Genomic DNA, 16,944 nt, shown 5'->3' with positions numbered 1-16,944 from the left:
TTTCCCGGCTTCCGAATGACGTTGACCAATGAGAGGCGGCCTTGCAGCCAGCGCCCTCCCTTCTTCTGTCCTCTAGGCTCTGTGTTTTTAACCAGGCTGCATAGGCGTTCGAGCTCTCTGCAGATTCGGATCGACCTGGCTGCTTTCGAGTAGTCTGCTAATAGCAGTAAGAAGGCTCCCTTCCAGTCTATTTAATGTTAATTTCCCATTCAGGCTTGACCTGTATTTGATCTCACCCTGTACATTTTATTTCGATTCCGATTCAAGACGTGCCTATTCATTCACGTCTCTTTACGTATTTATTTTCACTACAGAGACAGTTTCTATCGCGCACTTTTGAAGTCATGAGGCTCACCGCCCACCACTCCAGGCACCACTAAAGCCTTAAGCCGTTTCAAAAGTCGTCTTGCCTGAAAGGTAGGCGGCTGTTATTTTCACTGGTCCACGACTATTCATGTGCTTTTAAGCATTTCCCTTTTTTTGTCAATAAGTAGTCTCACACACATTCAATTTGTTTATAGGTTCACCAAATCGGATCCATCTGATGTTACCTCACGGACTTAGGATTCATTCGATGGCATGCTGAGCAATGCTATACCGGCATTAAATTATGTCAGTGCCAAGCAATACCCACTGACAGGTAGTTCTACAATTATACAGCGCCCTTTTTGTACCTGGAACATTTCTGGGTTTTCTGATGAGTAACGGAATAATTTTCAAACCCTTTTTTTCGAAATTACATTTTTTAAAGGGTGTTTCTCTGTCGCATCCCGTTGTGATGATGTAGCGCTGGTCTGGTGACCCCTGGCCCAATCGCCCAGATGCCCTGCACCGGTCGCCGGCAAGCACTGCGCCTGGTTACTCCTACTTAGCCACAGTCCCAATTATTGGTAATTTTTGTCCTTTGGCTTAACTTTCTCTGTAAGCAATCTTGGTAGAATTTCGCAACAAGATTATCTCTTTCACATTATTTATTATGTTCATGTCTGCTTCCCCACAGGGTCCAGTTGTTGTGTGTTTTCTCGCCCTGAGGAAGGCAACTTAAATCATTTCTTGGAATCATTTGCCAGACAGGTGGCTCTTTTGTCCAAACGTGTTGAAGATGTCTATTTAGTTTGATGTTTTTGTCCCTTTCTATGTAATGACACGCACACGTAGGCAGACCTGTCAACCAAAAGAATTAAAAAGAATAGCAAACCTTGCCAACCCAACATTTTTGTAAATTATATCCTGAATAATTTGAGTGCTGGCTGGAATACAAGCCAAAACTTAGAGTGCTGGCTGAATATAAGTTATCACTTAGAGTTTCAGTCTATATTGTTTGTTATTATCTGAATTAGGATCATTGTTTTTGTTTTTCTGTGCTAATGTCCAACGGTTTAACTACAGACCAGTTTATTTATTTGTTTCCAAGACTGTCTTCTTTATTTATTTATTTATTCTCTATGATGTTTTTTGTAAAATAAATACTACTATGAGACTATCCTGATTGCTTTCAGAGTCTGCTGCAGCCTAAATTTGTTGGTTCAATGATACCGTTTTGGTACACTCCTTAAATAAGTCGTCATCCAAGTAATTTCTTAATTGAATCTACAGCAGTGTGGACCCTATTGTTTTTGTCTGCTCCAGAGTCATGGGCCGCCATTTTCAGCTGCTTCAGCTGCTGTCTCTGGCTGAGTTCAACACCATCACTCTGTGCAGCCAACCCCCTCAAGAGTTCTGCTCTCCCGCCTCCATCTGCCCCACTATACAATTCTGTCCCCATTTACCTTTCCTTCTTGAGCTGAATCCTGGACATTTGTCCCACTTCCAGGTCTTCTAAATAGAAAAGGGACTCTGTCCTTTTTTTATTTCTACATCTGCCATTTTGTGTGGTTTCTTACAAGAATTTGGCACGTAAAAAGTATTTGCATTTGTCTTTTGGTGAAAGGGTGCTTAAATAGCCCCCACTGAAATACCATTCTATTGACACCTTCAACGAGTTTTCTGTGCAGCCAGCTCTCTCCACTAAGAATTGAAAGGGACAATTTTCCAGTTTTAAGTGTCTGCGCTCTCTATTTTGTGTTATTGCTTAGTAGGGATGTGTATTCTTTTATTTTGGTTTTGTAAACTACAGTTGTTTACTAGCATATTCCATAAACTGACATTGTATTGTATTGTATTTGGTTATTTATATAGCGCTCCTTCCTCATTTGTATGGCCTCAATGCGCTTTGTAGTTGGAACGTTCTCAGTGACTGTAGTCGATGTGTTGGAGGTTCTAGGAATTTTTAGAAGATGCGTGTGTGCATTTTTGCTGGACTAGGGCTTAGATGCCTGGCTAGGCTTGATTAAGCAGCCCAGAAGGTCAGGCACATGGTTGGGTGCTGATGGTGGTTTGGGCTAGAGGGATATTGTTGAGAGAGTCAATGTGTGGTCAGCTATACCGAGTTCCTTTCGCACGGTAGTCTCTGTATGCTAGTAGCAGAGGTGTTGAGGTGCGTCAGGTGTTTCAGTCTGGATGGCTCTGTGCAATGCTAGACCAGAAGGGCATGGCCATAGCAGCGTTCCAAAATTACGTCATCCGCATAGGCTAACCCGTTCATTTTTGTGTTACCAATACAATACATAGCAGCGTTCTACAGTGCATGGATGCTTGGCCGTGCCTGCAGCCTGGGTCCACACAGGTGGTGAGAGATATACGTACTGTAGGCTTTGAAATTGTTCGGTCGGCTGGAGCAATCTTTGTCCCGTGCAGCAGAGAAGGTGGTGTGGTCTCATTATTTCTGGTCTCTCTGGTGCGAGGGTCTGGGCGGTGAGGGCGGGAGAGTTCGTTGGGGTGTGCCACAGCGAAGGCTGCTGGCTTTCCTCGTGTATGTGGTTAGGGAATGTATGTTGTTGTGCGTGAGGTGAGCCGCAGCGATAGCTGTCAGCCTCTGTGCTGTAGTTGGAGTGAGGGAGAGTAGGATTCGGCAGTGCGGTTTCGAGGGGGGATGTTTCGGGGAGTTAGTTAGGTAAGGGACGTCATTGTGCATGGGCTGACAGTGTGTCAGGTGAGCGGATGCAAATGCTGCTGGCATCAGAGTTGTAATTGGAGTATGTGGATGATGGGTACGGCAGTCTGGTTTCAGGGATGGGTTCATGTGGATATTAAGGGAAGATCCAGGATTTAATGGCCGTTCTGAATTTCAGGTGGTTTTCAGTGTTGGAAATGTGTAGGGGTAGGGAGTTCCAGATGATTGGTGCTCTCGAAGGAATTCCGGTCCGGTGTTGTGGACTGCTCGGTGGGTGATGCACGTGGCTTTGAAGGTAGTGTGTCGAGCAATCGGGAGCCAATGGAGGACTTTTAGTGTTGGGCTGATGTGTTCTCTGGCGGGTATGTTAATGAGCAGGCGCGCTGCTGCATGTTGGATTCTTTGGAGTTTATTTAGTTGAGATGCCGGAGCGCCTAGGTAGAGGTAGTTTGCGTAATCTAGGCAGGACAGGATGATGGCCTTGATGGCAGAAAAATGGTGCGGAAAGGTGAGGTAAGGGACGATACGCCTGAGAATCCGTAGATGGAACAAGCAGGTTTTAGAAATGGTAGTGGTGTGTTGGTTGAGGGATAGGTCTGATTCCAGTGTGTACCCTAGATTTTTGAATAGCCCCTTTCTTTCTCTGTGTAAGCTGTCTTCAGGTTCATGGAGTGATGTCACGTTATGATGTCAAGTTCCTTTAGTGATGTCATAATCCGGTTGCTCTAGCTTTACGTGAGGCTCCTGTAGAGATGTCACACTGTACCGTTAGCTTTCTTTAATGATGTCACAGACTTATATCAAGTTCCTTACATTATGTCAAGATCTAGCGTTAAGGTTCCTTGAGAGATAGCCGATTGTGTCACCATGTTCCCATAGTGACATGAAATCCCTGGAGTGAATGCAGAGTCTAATGTCAGGTTCCAGTGACGTCACACTCTGAAGCCGTGTTGCTACAGGGATGTGACAGTCTGTGATCATATTCCTGGAGTGATGTCACCTCTCTTTACAATGTCATTATCTGATACTGGGCTTATTTAGGCATGTCACTCTAAAAGCAATACCCTGGATTGATGTCACAGATTAATGTCAGGTTCCTTGAGTTTTCTCTCAAGGTAACCTCATGGAACCTCATGTAACCTCATGTTCTTGGAGTGGTGCACCATTGTGAGGTCCGGGTCTTGCATTCAGGAGACACTCTGCCATCAGATATCTCGAGGAATGATACAGTCTGGGCTCAGGTTCTTGCAGTGATAACAGGTTCTTGCGTGTTGTCACAGTCTGGGGTCCAGTTCTTGCAGTGATGACAGATTCTTGCGTGTTGTCTTGCAGTGATGACAGGTTCTTGCGTGTTGTCACAGTCTGGGGCCAGGTTCTTGCAGTGAGGACAGGTTCTTGCGTGTTGTCACAGTCTGGGGTCAGGTTCTTGCAGTGATGACAGGTTCTTGCGTGTTGTCACAGTCTGGGACCTGGTTCTTGCAGTGATGACAGGTTCTTGCGTGTTGTCACAGTCTGGGGTCCGGTTCTTGCAGTGATGACGGGTTCTTGCGTGTTGTCACAGTCTGGGGCCAGGTTCTAGCAGTGATGACAGGTTCTTGCGTGTTGTCACAGTCTGGGGTCCGGTTCTTGCAGTGATGACAGGTTCTTGCGTGTTGTCACAGTCTGGGGTCCGGTTCTTGCAGTGATGACAGGTTCTTGCATGTTGTCACAGTCTGGTGCTAGGTTCTTGGAGTGATGACAGGTTCTTGCGTGTTGTCACAGTCTGGGCTCAGGTTCTTGCAGTGATGACAGGTTCTTGCGTGTTGTTACCGTCTTTGGCCAGGTTCTTGCAGTGATGACAGATTCTTGCGTGTTGTCACAGTATGGGGTCCGATTCTTGCAGTGATGACAGGTTATTGCGTGTTGTCACAGTCTGGGGTCCGGTTCTTGGAGTGATGACAGGTTCTTGCGTGTTATCACCGTCTGGAGCCATGTTCTTGCAGTGATGACAGGTTCTTGCGTGTTCTTATCGTCTGGGGCCAGGCTCTTGCCGTGATGACAGGTTCTTGCGTGTTGTCACAGTCTGGGGTCCGTTTCTTGCAGTGATGACAGGTTCTTGCGTGTTGTCACAGTCTGGGGTCCGGTTCTTGCAGTGATGACAGGTTCATGCGTGTTGTCACAGTCTGGGGTCCGGTTCTTGCAGTGATGACAGGTTCTTGCATGTTGTCACAGTCTGGTGCTAGGTTCTTGGAGTGATGACAGGTTCTTGCGTGTTGTCACAGTCTGGGCTCAGGTTCTTGCAGTGATGACAGGTTCTTGCGTGTTGTTACCGTCTTTGGCCAGGTTCTTGCAGTGATGACAGATTCTTGCGTGTTGTCACAGTATGGGGTCCGATTCTTGCAGTGATGACAGGTTATTGCGTGTTGTCACAGTCTGGGGTCTGGTTCTTGGAGTGATGACAGGTTCTTGCGTGTTGTCACCGTCTGGAGCCATGTTCTTGCAGTGATGACAGGTTCTTGCGTGTTCTTATCTTCTGGGGCCAGGCTCTTGCCGTGATGACAGGTTCTTGCGTGTTGTCACAGTCTGGGGTCCGTTTCTTGCAGTGATGACAGGTTCTTGCGTGTTGTCACAGTCTGGGGTCCGGTTCTTGCAGTGATGACAGGTTCATGCATGTTGTCAGTCTGGGGTCCGGTTCTTGCTGCAATGACAGGTTCTTGCGTGTTGTCACAGTCTGGGGTCAGGTTTTTGCAGCGATGACAGGTTCTTGCGTGTTGTCACAGTCTGGGGTCCGGTTCTTGCAGCGATGACAGGTTCTTGCGTGTTGTCACAGTCTGGGGTCAGGTTTTTGCAGTGATGACAGGTTCTTGCGTTTTGTCACAGTCTGGGGTCCGATTCTTGCAGTGATGACAGATTCTTGCGTTTTGTCACAGTCTGGGGTCCGGTTCTTGCAGTGATGACAGGTTCTTGCGTGTTGTCACAGTCTGGGGTCCGGTTCTTGCAGTGATGACAGGTTCTTGCGTGTTGTCACAGTCTGGGGAGAGGTTCTTGCGTGTTCTTATCGACTGGTGCCAGGTTCTTGCCGTGATGAAAGGTTCTTGCGTGTTGTCACAGTCTGGGGTCCGTTTCTTGTAGTGATGACAGGTTCTTGCTTGTTGTCACAGTCTGGGGTCCGGTTCTTGCAGCGATGACAGGTTCATGCATGTTGTCAGTCTGGGGTCCGGTTCTTGCTGCAATGACAGGTTCTTACGTGTTGTCACAGTCTGGGATCAGGTTTTTGCAGCAATGACAGGTTCTTGTGTGTTGTCACAGTCTGGGGTCCGGTTCTTGCAGCGATGACAGGTTCTTGCGTGTTGTCACAGTCTGGGGTCAGGTTTTTGCAGTGATGACAGGTTCTTGCGTTTTGTCACAGTCTGGGGTCCGATTCTTGCAGTGATGACAGGTTCTTGCGTGTTGTCACAGTCTGGTGTCAGGTTTTTGCAGTGATGACAGGTTCTTGCGTGTTGTCACAGTCTGGTGTCAGGTTTTTGCAGTGATGACAGGTTCTTGCGTGTTGTCACAGTCTGGGACCAGGTTCTTGCAGTTATGACAGGTTCTTGCGTGTTGTCACAGTCTGGGACCAGGTTCTTGCAGTGATGACAGGTTCTTGCGTGTTGTCACAGTCTGGGGTCAGGTTCTTTCAGTGATGACAGGTTCTTGCGTGTTGTCACAGTCTGGGGCCAGGTTCTTGCAGTGATGACAGGTTCTTGCGTGTTGTCACAGTCTGGGGACGGTTCTTGCAGCGATGACAGGTTCATGCATGTTGTCAGTCTGGGGTCCGGTTCTTGCTGCAATGACAGGTTCTTGCGTGTTGTCACAGTCTGGGGTCAGGTTTTTGCAGCAATGACAGGTTCTTGTGTGTTGTCACAGTCTGGGGTCCGGTTCTTGCAGTGATGACAGGTTCTTGCGTGTTGTCACAGTCTGCGGTCAGGTTTTTGCAGTGATGACAGGTTCTTGCGTTTTGTCACAGTCTGGGGTCCGATTCTTGCAGTGATGACAGGTTCTTGCGTGTTGTCACAGTCTGGTGTCAGGTTTTTGCAGTGATGACAGGTTCTTGCGTGTTGTCACAGTCTGGTGTCAGGTTCTTGCAGTGATGACAGGTTCTTGCGTGTTGTCACAGTCTGGGACCAGGTTCTTGCAGTGATGACAGGTTCTTGCGTGTTGTCACAGTCTGGGGTAAGTTTTTTGCAGTGATGACAGGTTCTTGCGTGTTGTCACAATCTGGGGTCAGGTTTTTGCAGTGATGACAAGTTCTTGCGTGTTGTCACTGTCCGGGGTCCGGTTCTTGCAGTTATGACAGGTTCTTGCGTGTTGTCACAGTCTGGGACCAGGTTCTTGCAGTGATGACAGGTTCTTGCGTGTTGTCACAGTCTGATGTCCGGTTCATGCAGTGATGACAGGTACTTGCGTGTTGTCACAGTCTGGGGTCAGGTTCTTTCAGTGATGACAGGTTCTTGCGTGTTGTCACAGTCTGGGGCCAGGTTCTTGCAGTGATGACAGGTTCTTGCGTGTTGTCACAGTCTGGGACCAGGTTCTTGCAGTGATGACAGGTTCTTGCGTGTTGTCACAGTCTGGGACCAGGTTCTTGCAGTGATGACAGGTTCTTGCGTGTTGTCACAGTCTGGGGTCAGGTTCTTGCAGTGATGACAGGTTCTTGCGTGTTGTCACAGTCTGGGGACAGGCTCTTGCAGTGATGACAGGTTCTTGCGTGTTGTCACAGTTTGATGTCAGGTTCATGCAGTGATGTCAGAATGTAGTATTATGCTCTTGGACCTGAGACCAATGTCCCAATCTGCTTCCATCTTCCTAAAGTGACGTCAGATTCTGATAGTGGGTTCCTGCAGTTCTGGAAGATAATACCATCTGATGTAAGGTTTTGTGAGTGCTGTACCCATCTGATATCATCTGCTTCTGGGGTTGATGTCACAATCTGATAATAGTTTCCTGGAAGCATGCCATCGTCTTTAGTGCTGGCTAGACAATATAGAATTAGGAATCCACATGCTGTTAACATAAAAGCATGGCTTCATTACTATCTGTCTCCAGAATACATGCAGATGAATGTGTACTCTTTAGTGCATGGCGTTAAAAACATTTGCATAATACCTGTGACACAAATGTTTATCTTCAGTGCATGGCATTAAAAAAAATCATTTGCATAATACCTGCAACCCAACCGTCTAATATTTACTGCAATGCGTCAAACATTTAAAAAAACCCATGTGCATAATAGCAACAAACCCATTGTTTATCAGGATGCATCGTGTGCATTATGACATCTCTCAAATACCTATGGGTCTACACGTTGTTTAAATACTGTATGCCACAGAATTTCAATGGATTGCATTCTCCCACAGATTCCTCACCTTGATAGCTATCCAGCCTCATCTGCACGGAAATGTTTTCGACAGGGGGCGTAGTACGGCTCAATGTCATCGACTGCTCCCTCATATACGGTCCGGCCATTCCTCAATTGGACATGACGTTGAGCGTCGTATAAAAGGTTGTACTACGCCCCAACACTTCAGTTCCTTTTTTCCGTGTTTGATACTTTGTCACTATGTTGAGCCCTACACTGTCCGGGTTTAAAGATTGCAAGCACTGCAACTCCTAAATGTACCTCATGGATCCGCACACTATATGTGTGTGGTCTCGTAGTGTTGGGCACGACACAGAGCAATGTGCTTTCTGTTTGGCAATGAACCTGAAAGCGGTAAAGGAACGCTCAGCAAAACTGGCATTCAGCAGATCGCCTCTAAGTCCCCAGCGAAATCTTGTCCAAGGGCTGACTACTGACAAACATCGAGAGGGACGTCACCATAAGAAAAAAAATGTCCACTCCCATAGTGAACCTCACCACTCCTCATCATCGTCACACAAGAAAAAAACACATACGTGATTCGGAATCGTCTGTCGAAAGGGGTAAATCGTACGCTGCGAATGGTGCATCTAGGAAGGAAGGAGTAGGAGGATTTAAAAACCCAGATGCTGAGAGTCTTTGAGAAGGCTTCGGCTGGAACGGCTTGCGCCTCAATGCCGCAGGTCAATATGGCCCCAACCACGCTTGGTCCATCCGGAACGAAGGATGCCAAGGTGGCTCAAAAGCCCTCGAGCGAGACCCCTAAGGAGAAACCTCCTCCTGTGAAACTGTTGGATGCTCTCTCAGGCCATGTACTTTGATTCAGTGCGGTTGATTTTCAATGAGAAGGGTGACCCAATACCATTTGGGCTAGAGCCGATGGGAGGTACGACCTTGGATCCATTACCAGATTTTATGGTGGACCAAGCTGGGTTGCTCCATGATGCCACTAGTTTTGAAAGCCCCCCGCACTCCCATATGTGGAAGTCCAATAATACTGCAATATGGTCGAGAAGGTCGTTGTAGCCTTGGGGTTCCCTGACCGTCGCCCACAAACAGAACGTGCTTTGCCATTCAATGTGGGTACAGCAGACCAGGTCATCATCTTGTGGCAGCGCCCGTGCTCGACAAAGCAATCGACATGGAGATGACTAAAAAGTATACACTGGCAAGAGGCAACCTCCCATTTCCGATGTCCCAAACGAAACCGGAGTGGTTAGTGGTACAGGCCACAACGGTTACATCTAGGCCAATGATGTCAATGTCGAACCTCCCCACTCACAGAGAGTCTAAAAAGATCGATGCTCTTGCAAAAAAGGTCTTTGCCTTGGTGAATATGGCCCTTAAGCCAACAAATGCCTTTTGTGTCTACTCCAAATGTACCCACATCCTCTGGAGCACAATTTCAGAGGCAGTTGACCACTCCTAGAGGGGAAAGCAAAGGCTTGCTTCCTAGATATAGTGGCTGATGGCAAGTAAATGGCCTGTCAGGCACTCAAAACAGGGTTGGATGCTGCTGACTGCATGGGTCATGCTATGGGCACTTCAACAGTCTTGCGTAAGTATTTGCGGGGCTCTGGGTTTTCCCCAAATGTCCAAGCGAACTTGCTTGACCTAGCCTTCAATGGCAAGTATCTTTTTAGCCCGAAAGCCGACGAGTTCCTATAAAGGTTTAAGGAATCAAAGCTCACAGATAAGTCTCTGGGACTAGCGGTGCAGCAACAGCCCCCATGGCAGAGTGTTGCCGTTGTATCCTGTATACGGGGTTAGAGGAGGAATTCCACCATCCTTAGAAGGGCGCAAGTGCCCCAGGCTACATAGGGCCAATGCAGGTTTCCTTGGCCTGATAGAAGTGGAAGAGGGACGAGGCAGCCGATGGCTGCGGCAGCATCGACTTCCACTGTGACTCGGAAACCTCTTTGAGGCCGCATCATATTTCACCAGTTGGAGGGCGAGTGTCTGGATTCTTGGGCAAATGGAAGAAAATGACCTCCAATGCCAGGGTCCTTCAGCTGGTCGAGTGGAGCTACTGCCTCACATTTTTGAGCAGACCACCCGACAAACTCCACGCCCCTTTCCCCCCCCCCCCCCGGCTGCCAGATCAGGAACTACTGGAAGAGCGCAAACCCCTTCTTTTGAAGGGAGCAGTAAAGGCAGCAGACAAGGAAGTAAAGGCAGCTGGTACTTCCGATACTTTCTGGTTCCCAAGAAATGGGGTGGCCTCTGCCCCATCCTAGACCTCAGGTAGTTGAACAATTCCTGTGGAGGGACACATTAAGGATGGTGACTTCATCATCAGCTTTCCTGCGCTTGCTGGGCCTCATGGCATCCTGTATTATCCTGGTGCCGCAGGCTAGACTCCAGAGGAGATCTCTTCAGTGGCTTCCCAGGAACCCGCGGTTGCATTACTTTGGCAAGATGTCACATGTGCTCCAGGTGTCTAGGTCTGCGGCGAATGACCTGGCCAGGCAAAAAGACAGGACAAACATGCTCGGGGCGCATTCGGCTCTCTCCAGATCAGCGGTCATCGAAGGAGAAAGGTGGCTTCATCAATCTGCTGGAGCTGCGGGCAGTCAGACTGGCGCTGAGGGACATGCTCTGGAGGGTTTCCCAGAGCAATGACATTGGTTTTTGATTCCTATAAAACCATCCAATCATTACTCTTTGGTGTTGCAACACATGCAGGTTTGTCAAATATTCAAAGTGCTTGGGTGGGTGGTGTGCCTCCCCAGAGAACCCCAGCGTCTTTGGGGGAAAATGCCACAGAGTGCTGTTTCCTTTAGTGGGGAATGCCCCTTGCCCCCCTCTGAATAGTGGATACCATCCCGACCAGAGATCCACTTGAGTTAGGCAGAAATACTAGCCAGATGTAAAAAGGGAGGCTTACCACTTTTTACTTCATATCCAGCCAGAAGGGAATGAGCTTTTGCATTTCCACTGTACCCTGCTATCACCACTCAGTGGGAATACAACGTGGGAAGTACAAATTGTGTAATTGTACAGCAACTGTTACGTTATAGACTATGTAGGGTGCAGACATTTTTTGGACAGAACTGAAAATGGTGCATGATTTAATTCTAGGTTCGGACATGTATACTGCAAATACCTCCAAATACTTATTCTTTCGGTAGCTATTTAAGGCCCATGGTAAGAAAGTAGCCAGGCACAGAGGACACACCAATCTGGACACCTTGAAGTTGCTTGGGTAATAGTCAGCCTCACCTGTGTGAAAATAAACAGCACACCGGGAACCAATGTGTATTTTATGGGAGAGTGTAGCTCAGCAAAGTTTCCGCCCAGATCGGCAATGCCAAAGGACATGCGCTTCATTCAATTGCACCTGGAGTAAGCTGCCCTTCATCTTAAGCCCCTTTCCCCACCTCTTCCCCTTTTCTCCTTGATGGATACAAGTCTGGCCACATTGATTGTGAGAAATGCAAGACCCTGGTGTGGACCTTGTATGTGTGTGGGGTTTCCCAGCACCGCTTAGGACACTTGGCACAAACAAAACATGTGCAGGAAAGTCTCTTCATTTGGCACCAGGGCTAGTATCTGAAGTCACCAACTCTGGAGTTCTAACAGAGAATTGTAACTCCACCTTTGGTCTCTTGCCACACGTAACTGGGATTGTCCTTAATGGAGAAGAAAGTAAGAGGTCCTGGTGCTGCTTCATAGAAAGGAACAGTATGAACATCCTCATGGTTTGAGAGCTTTGGTAGCCAGTCAGGGAGATGCTGGAGGGACAGGCTTGGTTCTGATAGGGCTTCTTCAGGTCCTCAGGCCATCAACTTTCATGCCTTGTCGGCTCACAAAGGCTTGAAACAACACTTCACACATTCGGAATCATGTAATATTATCCCCAGCAATAATATTGCCAAATACATAGTTATCGGGAATGGCCATAGGCGATATTATTAGTGGGGATAATTTTTGGGGTAAATGGGTGCAGGGGTTGCAGGTGTGTTCCTCGCTCCCTTAAAAAATATATTTGGGTTGTGGGGGTGTCCCCTGCAGGTTCAATGGGGAAATATTGCTGCAAAAAAATGGCGACATTCTTGTATGGCAATATTTTTAAAGTGATATTATCACATGGAACCCCGCATTCTACAATGTGTAGAAAGGGTTTGGTTTAAGGTAGCCAACAACTTCATAAACTTCGTAAGGATTCCGCGACTCTTGTTTAAATGGATTGATTTAGGTTAGACTGGCAATAATGAGGATATTTGTGTGTAAATAGTTGCTGTTGTGTGGCGGCTTGTTGACATGTGAGTGTAAACCATCATAAAAAGGACTGGGGATGATGCAGCGAGATACCGGCTTGAACGCCTGCGCTGCTCTGTGCTGTTTACCTCCGTTTACTGAATGCGAGATGTGCTTTTAAAGCATTTAATACAAGTTTGTGCATTTGGCCAATCGGGTTATTGATTTCAGCTTCACAATGCAGCCAACATGGCATGCGCTAACTAGTGTTCTTTCATTTCATGTGTGCTAGTTGTCACTCCCATGCGAAAATGGCACTGCTCAAACTTATTTTTCTTTACATTTTAAGGGTTAGTTTGTTGACATTTTGTTGTTGTATGTAGAAAAAGCCTTCACTCGTGGGCGGCGGGGGGAAATCCCCTTTTCCTGTGTTCTACAGCAGATTTTGAATATTTCTTTTGCCCTGAGAAATGCTCCAAACTGTCCCTAAATACCCAACAACCATGTCTTTTAATGTGTGTTTCTACTGCCCTCCCTTTGCAGAGGGACATTTATTTATTCACATTTCAGGTGAATTATTTCAATGCTATGTTATGTTTTTATATTGATTCCAAGGCATGTGCCACTAACAATGATTTTGCATTTCCCTTATTTCTTTGTAGGCAAGAAAGGCAAAGGGAAGGAGTAACGACACAAGCCTGTGATGCCCCAGCCCCCATCTGCCACCTTTTTACTACAACGTCTGAGGTTACCCAGAATTCCTGGCATGCCGTGATGCCACACGGTCTGCCTACGGGTGCCACAGAAGCACTTCACCGCACACTAAGCTCCTCACCACACACACACACACACACACACACACACAAACCCTCACCGCAAGCACAGCCCTCACCTCACCCCATCACCTTGCTGTTGAAATGACCACTCATCGCACTCTACACACAACCCCTGGTGCCACCAAAATCTCACACCCCTGACACTTGGGGCATTCCTAGCCCTTCTCTGAGTCCCGTATGCCAGCCCCCCTCGCCAATCCTGTCACCCCACATTCAGGCCTCACCACATGGTCAGCCCCTCATTCCACTGCTATCGTCTTTCATCCTACCCCACTCTCAGACCCTCTCTGCACAGCTAAGACCATCACTCTTCCTTACAACAACCAAGTCCCCACCTCATCCTACTGCGGTGAAGGCTGACCTACCATTCTGCCATTCCTGTGGATGAGAGAAGGCAACACATTTTAGCCTTCGAATAATCTCCTCCTCTTGGCCTTAATTTCTGTCTTCTGTCTTGTAGTGGAGGTGCTTCTTGGTAGTGGAACGTGCTTTGGCCTTTACTATTTCAACGTTCTCCTCCGCCATCATTCTTCTGTCCCAAGATCTGTGTGTTTATTGAGCGGCAGGACCATAGTGTGTATGAAGGGGGCGGGCACACTGGAACATAGCCTGGGGGAAGCATCTGTGGGTAACACTGACCCAGCCCCCAGTCCCCACAGGGCACTTTGCAGGTAGTACTCTCTGGACCTTGGCCGTTCTAGGCCGCTCTTGTATTGCTGTATAAACATTCTCCAAACCCCAAAGCTGGGCTCTCAGCACCACGTTTACACTCGGTGTGGCATTTTCAGAAGATCTAACCATTCCAGAGGGGCACTGGAAATCCCTTCTATGGGCTCAGTGTCACCCCCCACTGGTTGGTTTTACTCTATGTTCTCATTATTAACCTGTGCACCGCCCCTCCATCCGATCTCCCCGCCCCCTGCTGCTCTTTCTTCTGTATTTCTACTCTTTTCCATAATTGCCACTCTGTTCTCTCATTTCTAATCAGACCTTCCATTATTACTTTCATGAACTGCCTTAATCTCATTCCCCTCCTTATTGTCTCCTCTTCTTCACTTGCACCCCTTTTTTTCCATAACCATATTCATTCAGATTCACTCCTTCTGCTCCCCATCTTTAATACTCTCTCCTCCCCAATCCTCTATCCCTCTGCTCCATTTGCTTCCCATCCTCCTTTTCTCACACTCCTCATTTTTTCTTACTTTCTACGCATTCAGAACCCCTTTTCCTGGCACAGTCTTTCTAGCCCTCCTTTCCTCCTTCTGCGTTCCCCTTTTCTCCTCACCTCTCCTTCCCTCTTCCATTTGTACCCCATTTTTGGTCTATGTTTTTCTCCTTATTCACCTGTCTGTCTCTCTCCTAGCAACCGCGGGTGCCCTTTCTGTACCACGATCTCTCTCCCTTCGTTCCTTCTCCTCTCGGGATCAATATCTTCCTTATTTTCACTCTTATTCCCTTTACTACCTCATCCTCTTCCCTTCGCTCACCCTCATCTCTCACATTTGTATATTCCTTTTGCACATCAATCCACTGTCATATATTTCTTCTCATGTGATAATACCTGATCAACCTTTTTAAAATGTGTCTTTTCCAATAAAAATCTGTAAAAAAAAAAACAACTTTGCAGAGTGTTTTCCTTTGCTGCTGTACTTATTTGTTCGCTGCTGCCCAGAGATGGCTCCAGTCAATTCCTGTTTTCACACATTAAAATAATGAATTCACTGGTTCACACAATGACTTCCACACACTTTTAATTTATTATTTTTTCCAAGTGGCTTTCACAATAACTGTTTTAAATAAATGGAAATCCTTCTGGGAAATGCAATGGCGAGTCTCCTTGAGGCCTGGGCAGAGATTTCATTGGGATGGGGTCTTCTCCTGCAGCGACGCCGTGGTGAGGGAACTATCAGCCTCACTTTGAGTGCACGTATACAATCGGATGTAGGGCGCCCCCTGTTGGACTATGAACATAATAGCTCACCAGCACTGGCATCCTCTATGGCGGAGTCTCCAAGCCCACTCCTCAGGAGCAAAAACCACACCTGTTTTTCAGGATAACCACTATGCAAATAACATCTTCAATACCATCCACCGTAGATCTATCTATACAAATGATTTTTGTTGTGGCTGTCCTAGAAAGGAGTGTGATTGGCTCTTGAGGAATGGACTTGGAGACTGGTCTAGGGAACACCAACTTTGCACCACATGAAAGACAACAGTGTAAGACCGCAAGAGGGCACAGGGAACGCTTTTCATAGTACCTGAAGCTGCTCACTGATTCCTGATTACAAGTTCATACTGTTTCAGTTCATTCGTTTTCTTTACAGTTTTTGTTATTCAAAAGTCCAACTGCGGGAACATTTTTCAAATGAATGTTCTTTTATATACATTGTCATATTTCAGAAACAGAGCTGTGGGTGTTTCGGGGAATGTAATCATGTTGGACTTTGAGGTTTACAGGAGGAGGAGAGTACAGAGTCGGGTATCGTGAAGGATAGGCTCAGGCAGGTTCACCATGCCGCAATGGAATGTGGTCTTTCATCCCTCACTCATGCTCACATCTGTAAGGGGTGCTACTGCTAAGCCATGGAGCTGGAAACCAGTGAGAACTTGCAACAGTAGAGTGTATTCTCAGGGCAACAGGGCACAAAACAAGTGAGCACTTGCAAAGGAAGTGTAGAGCAGGAGACATACACATCCACCTGAGATCCTACCCCCTACCACCCTTTTATTTGAGACATGAGACCGTGTCCTGCCTAGCACCAGCTAATGTACCAATACTGCAGTGAGTATTTAGAAGACGGTATCCATTAAGACAATCATATCGAATGTACCCCCGAGTTGATGACATGAAGGAGGAGATCCCTAAAGGAATATGAGAAAGAGCGATGAAAATGGACTGATGGCGTTATAAGAAAGTGTACACAAAGTCCTTAAGTACTGAATGAAGACAATGTATGAATCCTAGAGGAGAAATTACGAAGTAAAGAACCAAGTGAACTTTAAACGTGTAAAAGAAGAAGATTACATGATAGAAAGTGCTGCAGAAATCCAAAGTATAATTAATGTACATACGCTGAAACACAAGATACATGAAGTCATCGTATAGGCTAGCTACAAGTAGTGAATAAAATGCAAGCAGAGCCACCATTATACAGAAACTGGACATTGGTATCATGAAATAAGTAAGCCAAAGATTATGAAGAGAAAATGAAAGGCTGTGTCGCAGTAGAATAGCAGGTTGTTGGAGCTGCGTGGTGAGGCTGTTTGGCCTGAAGTCAAGAACTGAGAAGTCGAGGTCAACTATCTACGCTGAAGAGGAACATGCGAGCGGGGGATGAATCCTCTCACGTTATGGTGCAAGAAAGAACAGAGAAGGTGCCAAGTCTTAATTCATGAAAACATTTGAAAGCTTGCAGAATGTACAGAATCATGGTCTCTTGTCACGTGAATCTAGGCTGAAAATGGGGCTTGAACTTGGAGTTCCAGACACGATAGCGAGTGCCCCCACTACTCCCATTGCATTCCCGGGACCAGAATAC

General features: G+C 47.0%; 1 protein-coding gene across 1 annotated transcript in view; it reads left to right on the top strand.

The window, feature by feature from the left end:
* The window catches only part of MDK (midkine), a 142,511-nt gene extending 127,490 nt beyond the window's left edge, over positions 1 to 15,021 (top strand). The window contains exon 5 of the mRNA XM_069623222.1: positions 13,229 to 15,021. Coding sequence (XP_069479323.1) covers positions 13,229 to 13,254 — 26 coding nt within the window. The 3' untranslated portion in view covers positions 13,255 to 15,021. The remainder of the gene's footprint in view (positions 1 to 13,228) is intronic.
* The last annotated feature ends 1,923 nt before the right edge of the window (positions 15,022 to 16,944 follow it).

This window comes from Ambystoma mexicanum, chromosome 11 (genome assembly GCF_040938575.1).
Source record: "Ambystoma mexicanum isolate Mex_15411 chromosome 11, UKY_AmexF1_1, whole genome shotgun sequence".
Lineage (NCBI taxonomy): Eukaryota > Metazoa > Chordata > Amphibia > Caudata > Ambystomatidae > Ambystoma > Ambystoma mexicanum.
Note: the sequence above shows the minus strand (reverse complement) of the source record. Positions and strands in the feature narration are given on the sequence as shown.